This window comes from Brachyhypopomus gauderio, chromosome 1 (assembly GCF_052324685.1).
Source record: "Brachyhypopomus gauderio isolate BG-103 chromosome 1, BGAUD_0.2, whole genome shotgun sequence".
NCBI lineage: Eukaryota > Metazoa > Chordata > Actinopteri > Gymnotiformes > Hypopomidae > Brachyhypopomus > Brachyhypopomus gauderio.
The window spans coordinates 4,492,868-4,500,911 of NC_135211.1; the positions used below are offsets into that span (position 1 = coordinate 4,492,868).

The 8,044-nt window shown below is 45.6% G+C and overlaps 1 protein-coding gene across 1 annotated transcript in view; it reads left to right on the top strand.

Moving 5' to 3' along the window:
- Positions 1-7,813, top strand: part of ahr1b (aryl hydrocarbon receptor 1b) — a 38,075-nt gene extending 30,262 nt beyond the window's left edge. The window contains exons 7-11 of the mRNA XM_077013571.1: positions 129-331; positions 541-650; positions 1,030-1,171; positions 1,370-2,783; positions 7,049-7,813. Coding sequence (XP_076869686.1) covers positions 129-331; positions 541-650; positions 1,030-1,171; positions 1,370-2,783; positions 7,049-7,291 — 2,112 coding nt within the window. The 3' untranslated portion in view covers positions 7,292-7,813. The remainder of the gene's footprint in view (positions 1-128; positions 332-540; positions 651-1,029; positions 1,172-1,369; positions 2,784-7,048) is intronic.
- The last annotated feature ends 231 nt before the right edge of the window (positions 7,814-8,044 follow it).

An 8,044-nucleotide genomic window follows, 5' to 3' on the forward strand; every position in this document is an offset into this window, starting at 1 on the left:
CAAAATGAGCCAGGCTTGGAACAGTTTTGTTTATCACAGAGTGACACTGATGACAGAACTCAGACACAGCTGGTGATCTATAACTGAGCGTCTGCACTGAGATACTTGCAATACTTTCCTTTTGCCAGGCGCTGAATTTTCAGGGTCGCCTGAAGTTCCTTCATGGGCAGAACAGGCGATTGGAGGATGGGGCTCAGGCCCCGCCCCAACTTGCCCTGTTCTGCATAGCCACGCCCCTGCAGCTGCCTTCCATATTAGAGATCCGCACCAAGAACATGATCTTCAGAACCAAGCACAAGCTGGACTTCACCCCCATGGCTTGCGATGCCAAGTAACACACTCCCTTTCGTGTTTATAGCATTTTTCTGCAAATACTTTAAAACCTAAATATAAATGTAGACAACATAACTTCATTCCTTTTTCTGTAGTGATCAACATTCATGATGCGACCATCAAAGTGTTGCTTTTTTCACTGCAACACTGCTTTGTCCTGTCTGCCTCAGTGCCGATAGTGTGTCCTGACTGGTGTTTGCTTGGCAGGGGTAAGATCGTCCTGGGCTACACCGAGGCAGAGCTGAGAGTCCGGGGTACGGGGTACCAGTTCATCCATGCCGCCGACATGCAGTACTGTGCAGAGAACCACATCCGAAGTAAGGCCTTTTACCGCGACCTTTTTACTCCAGTTCAACGCTTTAACTCTCTCTGAGTGTCATTATAAATACCTAGCTCTACATGCCATGACAAACTTATCACTGTCATTATTGTCATAACTGTTAATTATTATTAAAAACTATTTTCTTGAATATTCACCTCAACTGAAATAAGCTTAGTTAGGCTAGGTTTCATTCATTTTAATCCACTTTAGCATTTTGGGGCGAAATTGTTGCTTCCTCTGGTCTGTTTTGGGTGTTCACACTCAGCTTGGTCATTAGGGTCCTAGACCCATCTGTCTGAATAGTGGTGTACAAAGTCCTGAATTGAGCTGAATTGAATTCAGGCCCTGGAGGTTTTGGCTCTGTCTTTTTGCAGTGATTAAGACGGGAGAGAGCGGCCTGACCGTGTTTCGACTCCTCACCAAGGACAACCACTGGAAGTGGGTACAGGCCAACGCTCGCCTTGTTTACAAGTCGGGCAGGCCCGACTACATCATCGCCACGCAGCGGCCGCTTGGGTGAGTCTGGGTTCGCCATCATGGTTCTTCTTCATTGCTGTGCCTTGGTCAAAGGTCCTTGGTATTAATTAGAGTATTTTTGGGGTGATGAGTGTCTTGTTTTTCCTTGTTCCTAAGCTAGTTTCATGCTAGGTTTGTATCTTTGGGTGTTGGGTCCTTTTAGTTGTATTTTAACACTAGCCTCTTTCCCCTATTCAGAGAGGAAGAAGGGGGCGTGTACCTGAGGAAGCGCTCCCTACACCTCCCGTTTACCTTCACCACTGGGGAGGCCTTGCTGTACCAGACCAGCTGCAGTTTCCCTGACAACCAGCAAGGCAAAGGCAGAAGCAGTCGAGCCAAGAAAGGTAAAGGGGAGAAGGGCTCCAGAGGTGCAGTGGACCCCAGCTCCCTGCTGGGGCAGAAGATGAGGCAGGATGAGTCTGTGTATGTGTGCCAGCCGCCGGCAGAGCCCAAAGTGCCCTATCACGGCAGCTCGTTTGGCGGGCAGGGAGAAGCCGGCTCGTTGCCACTGCCTGGGGTCACGGAGGGCTGGGAGCAAACGTCACGAGGTGAACCCGGAAACTCTGAGCCAGGGATGTTGAGTTTCGATCCCCTTCTGGAAACCCTGGACTCTCTGTCCCTGGAGGGTGAGGAGAGCTGCTCTAACAGTGAGTTGTTCAGTGCTCTGGAGAACCTGGGTCTGAACGCCGAAGACCTCGAGCTACTGCTGCTCGACGACAGGATGATCCGGATGGAGATGGACCCAGAGCAAGTCCCATCCCTCAACGACCTCCTCACCAACGATGAGATCCTGTCCTACGTCCATGGCTCACTGGAAGACCATCCTGCAGAAGCCTACATAAGTGAGCAAGACATCCCTGTCCAGGACCTTCTGGACCATACTCAGGGTTCATCAGAGGTCTACGTCATAGCTCATGACCCCTGTCCAGTTACTGAGCCGAGCCAAGGGGTTACCTCACTCCCGTACCTGACCCGCTGCCCACCCAGGGGTCCGACCCCCATCCTGCCGCTATCACACCAGATGCAGCAGCACCTGAGCCAAAAACACCAAGAAAGGAGTCAGAGTGATGTCATCAGGATTCCTCATCCTAGCCCCGAACTGGAGAACTGGTTGGCTGCCGATCTCAGTGGTCCCTGGCTGCCCCAGTGCACACAGACACAAGTGAACTACCCATCTCAGGTGAAGAACACAGAGCTGGAACACAACCATCAGCAGCTCTGGTACCAGGGTCACAAACCTGCCGATAGCAGCTCTCACAACAAGGTCTACAGCGCCCCCCAGAGGCAGGAAAACAACCACATAGACCAGGTGGACCCGATATCCAGTGGACCTTGTGTGCAAGATGCCCGTGTGGACAACAATATGGCTACCAGGTCAGGGGTGGAGTTCACAGTAAGCAGTTGCCCAGATGGGGACGTGGGTCAATTTCAAAATATCATGGCAACAGCCTCGTCCTATCAGCAACAGCCAAAGGTCCCATACACATATTCCACCAATCAGAGCTCCTCACTGGAGCATATCCTGGTTCTGCCCCCACCTCAGGACCAGCCCTCTCTGGATGTCTATGAAATACTTGACTCCGCCCCATCCACCGACACCACCTGCAGCAAGGTACAGTTCGCCAGAGCTGCATTTTAAAATTGTTCTTATTTGTTATATAAGCAAAATGTTTCCAAACCACTTGAATTCTGAACAGTGTTCATACTCTGTACTTTGTACTTTTTTATTTTGTATTTTTCTTCTGTGATCTTGGCATGGAGCTTGGTGACCTTATTTAACCTTAACTGGAGCACATGAATATACATAAGAATATCCAGAAGCATCAAGAGATCATTACCAACTCAAAGTCTACCTCTCTATCTCTCCCTCTCTCCCTCCTCTCTTTCTTAGCGTATCTTCCTGTTGATCTTGGGCCCTCTCTGGGAATATGAAGTTTCTGGCTTTGCCTGCCGGTTAAGAGTGCTGTGCTTATGTGTTGTGGAGTTGAACCGGCTGATCTTGAATCAGTAATCAGTACTCGGTGTCACACAGGAGAGCAGTGGCCTTCCCCATGACACATAGACACTGCTGGATGGGCTGTGAGTGTTAATGTGGTGAGAGACTATGGGTGTAGCGGTGGCTGAATTTGAGACTCTAATGCACTATTGGCCTGTAGTGGTGCCGAGTGCCTGTGTGTTCTCACTAAGCTGTACGAGAACCTCTCACGTGGCCTCACGTGTAAGACGTGTCCTTGGCGTCTCTGTTTGGTCCGGTGCAGGAGTGACCTACTGGCTCTGATGCTGAAGTTGCTGTTCTTCTGTGCAGAAAAGACCAAGTGGGTGTGTTAGTGGAGAGAACTGAGAAAGACACATACACACACACACACACACACACACACACACACACACACACACACACACACATACACACACACACACACACACACACACACACACACACACACACATACACACACACACACACACACACACACACACTTACACACACACACACACACACACACACACACACACACACACACAGGTCAAACAGAGGCAGAACAAATGAGATTAGTGTTGTCAAAAAATTCGATATATCGATACGTATCGATACTGAACATTCTGAAACGGTACAATACTCGTTTCCCTTAAGTATCGATTCTTTTTACATAAAATGCGCTTTCGTTTGACCCACCCAAGCTGCCGTAATGCACAGGACAGTTTGTAATGCTAATATGGCAGCTAAAGCAAACGCAGTGCTGTTGGATTCGAAGCAGATACAGATGGAAAACCGAAGGATATGAACAAGCCCGTTTGCAATGGGTGCTTTTGGAACATTTCAACGAAGGGCGCTAAAGCCTGGTTGAGTGACCATAGCGCTCGACTACGCGCGCACCTCGCGCGAACCTCCGCGAGCGGTGGAGGCTTTATACTTTCCGCTTTGCAGTGTTGTCCGAAACTATATGTGGTAGTATAAAAGAAACACCCCTCAAAACAGGGGAATGAACACTTACCTGACGAATTTTAATGCTGCTTTGTGTTTCAGGTTTGAAAAGTGCTGCAATTTAGGCTAAAGTACTTGAAAATGTTGAAATTGTAACTACTTCGTTTCACAACAAATATCTGTCTGACTGGACATTTTTCTTGTATTACATTAACAAATACGAGCCTCTTGTAATTCCAGGATGAAACATGAGAGAACGTGAAGACGTTAAGAAAAATGCACGTCACGCTATTACGTTAACTCTTGTAATTCCAGGACGAAACACGAGAGAACGTGAAGACGTTAAGATTGGGCGTTTTGAAAATAAACAACCATTAAATAATGTGATTAAAAGCGCAATATTTCGAATCATTTCGAGTATATGTATAAATATTTAACTTAATTAAGTTTAACGTGCTGGGAAATATTGGTACAAGCGCTTGAATTGAACCCTGCAAACATGACTTTGTTTATTGCGCTGAGGCGCGGCGCGCGCGAAGTTACAAAATTCGAGAGGTGCACGACCTCGCGTGCGCCGCGCTTCAGCGCGATGAACAAAGTCATGTTTGCAGGGTTCATACACCTTGTGGAATTCAAACACTTGTATGTCACTTTCAAGGTCCATTTCAATATTTCCCAGCACGAACAAAGACACTTTGTCAGACGTTCAAAACACGTCCACTGAAAAGCCAGAATGAAAGTTTTTGCGACGTTTTTTTAAACGTCTATTACTGCCGTTCAGTTGCAGTTTTTGCACGTCCTGACATCCAATAAAGGTCCTAGTCAGACGTTCAGATAGAAAACTCGTCATAGACGTTCATGTTAAGTTAAAAGGTTAAGGTCCTAGTCACACTGTCAGATTTTGAACCAGTTTTGAACGTCCACCAGACATTCAAAAATGGGTCTGGACTGACCGACGTGATACAGACTTGATTTTAACGTAGGGTGATCAAACGTCCGTATTTCCCGAGACATGTCCGTATTCCACGTCCTGTCCCGGGCGTCCCGGGATATTTATTAAAACAGTGGAAATGTCCTGGTTTTTAAATTACGTTAATCGGGCCATTAATTATACAGGCACTAGGACCCTGAGCACGGCGCAGTATGACACGGAATCCCTGAGCCTTATCATAATCGACTGGCGGAGAACCAACAACTTACATTCGCCACCCCCCCCCCCCCCCCCCCCCCCCCTGTCCTGGTTTTCCAAAACAAAAATATGGTCACCCTATTTAACGTCTTTCTGACGTAGCATGTTTGTTGGGATAAGTTAAATATTTATACATATACTCGAAATTATTCGCTTTTTTATCACATTATTTAATGGTTGTTTATTTTTGAAAACGCCCAATCGTAACGTTTTCACGTTCTCTCATGTTTCATCCTGGAATTACAAGATGCTCGTATTTGTTAACACAAAAGAACTGTTCAATCAGACAGATATTTGTTGTGAAATGAAGTTACAATTTCAAGCATTTTCAAACACAAAGCAACATTCATTTGTTTGTTTATAAAAAAAATAAAAAGGCTTTAAAACGGAAATTAGCACCGTATCTGACTTTGGTATCGAAAATGATATCGAATTTCAATATTTTTTTAAGTATCGTATCGAAGTTGTAATTCTTAGTATCGTGACAAGCCTAAATGAGATAGATGTGCAGACAGGCTCTGTCCTATGTGAGCCAGTCAGTGGATGGATGTGTGTGTGTAGAACACACACACACACACACACACACACACACACACACACACACTCTCTCTCTCTCTCTCTCTCTCTCTCTCTCTCTCCATATACACATATGCATACAAATGTATGTCCCCAATTTCTTCATATTCAAGCAGCTTTGTACTTGAATACAAAATAAGTATCATGAAGTGGTATTGCAATAATACTTTTACTTTTGTATATCACAGAGTCAAATTCAGAAATTTACATAGCAGGGAAATCACTATACTTTCTATCAATAGACTACTTTCAGCCCAACTGAAATTAGCTTGATATGTAAATATCATCTGTAAAGCTGCTTTGTGACAACAGCTGTTGGAAAACATGCTATAAAAATACATTTGACTTTGACTTCATTCATTTTGATTACATTTGCTGACGCCCCAGGTTTGCTCAAGGAAGTTTAGCTAAACTAAGTGAACTATCTACCTATAAGGACAATGATTAAGATGATGACGACGTCAACTGAGTGGGGTAGATGGAGCGTGTAGAGCAGGGGTCACCAACCTTTTTGAAGTTGGAAGCTACTTCTTAGGTACCAATTATTGCGGAGGGCTACCAGAAAGAAAGTTGTTGAGCGGGGGGGGGATTGGGTTCATGTGCGCGTGTCAATTGCTAAGCGGGAAGACCGCTAGCAACCGCGGACAATCGCTAATAGCAGCAAAAACATAAACGATGCAGCGCTTTGGTGCATGGCACTATAGTGAGCTGTTTTTAAAACAAGCCCGCGGGCGACTCATAACGTCCTCGCGGGCGACACCGTTGGTGACCCCTGGTGTAGAGTATGTGGAGTGTAAACACAGCCCCAAAGCCACAAAGAATGACTCTGTAACTAGCAATGCATTCAATACAGCTCAGCATCTTGACAAGGTAACTGCAGAGCAGGACATATAGCTAGAGATATGTCAGGTGACGTTAGCTAAAGGCGGAGATAATCAGTTGTGAATAAATGGTAGGTTACAGTTGTTTTGTTATTACAGTTGTTAACATGAATGCATTGACATGATTCTTAGTTATGTTCTTGGATATGAACTTATATTTCAAAAGTTGCTTTGGGTTTCAATTTTCCTGCAACCTTTTGAGAATAAATGAATTACATTTATGAAATTACAGTTATTATATTATGTGTGTGTGTGTGTGTGTGTGTGTGTGTGTGTGTGTGTGTGTGTGTGTGTGTATTTTTTTCCAGGTGGATAATATCTGTGTATTTGACACCAACCGTATGGCCTATACAGGAAGTTCCAGAATACCTAATGGCAACATGGCAACCACACCTGGAAATAGCCCCGCCCCTGCCTTGAGCCCCTCCCAGATGCTGAAACGACTGGCTTTTACCTCAAACCAATACCCCCAATTAACCAATCAGGATTTTTCCTTGTCGGACCAGACCCAGTGGGTAGACCAATCAACACCTTCATCAAGAAGAAAATAATAAAATGATAAATATATTCTGAAGTCAAATGAAGTAACAGAATAAAGCATTCTGGCACAAAGGAAGTTAAAACCGGGAGTCCATGACAACAGTCCACGTACATTAGTGGACATTAATGATGTTAAAAGGTTGTAAAACATGCCCAGTTCTTTAAACGTGCCAAGCAGGGGGGGTCACGACATGGGTGGCACTGCGTTGAGGATAATTGACTATATGGCAAATATTGCAAGTCTAATCCAGTATTCACAATTAAGAGTCTCACATTAATTGGCAAACCTGCAGTGTTAGATACACTTGATGTGTGTGTGTGTGTGTGTGTGTGTGTGTGTGTGTGTGTGTGTGTCTGTGTGTGTGTGTGTGTGTGTGCGTGCGTACGTGCGTGCGTGTGTGTGTGTGTGCGTGTGTGTGTGTGTGTGTGTGTGTGTGTGTGTTTAATTAAGGTCTAGATGAAGATGTCCTGATTGTTGTGATGGCAGTATTAAATGTTCACCATTGAAATGAATGGAAACTTCGTTTTATGAAGGGGGTGCAGTGATTTGTGAGTGGGGGGCAGTGCAGTGATTTGTGAGTGGGGGGCGGTGCAGTGATTTGTGGGTGGGGGGGTGCAGTGATTTGTGGGTGGGGGAGGTGCAGTGATTTGTGGTTGGAGGGAGTGCAGTGATTTGTGGTTCGAGGGTGGGGGGTGTGCAGTGATTTGTGGTTGGAGGGAGTGCAGTGATTTGTGGTTGGGGGGTGGGGGGGTGTGCAGTGATT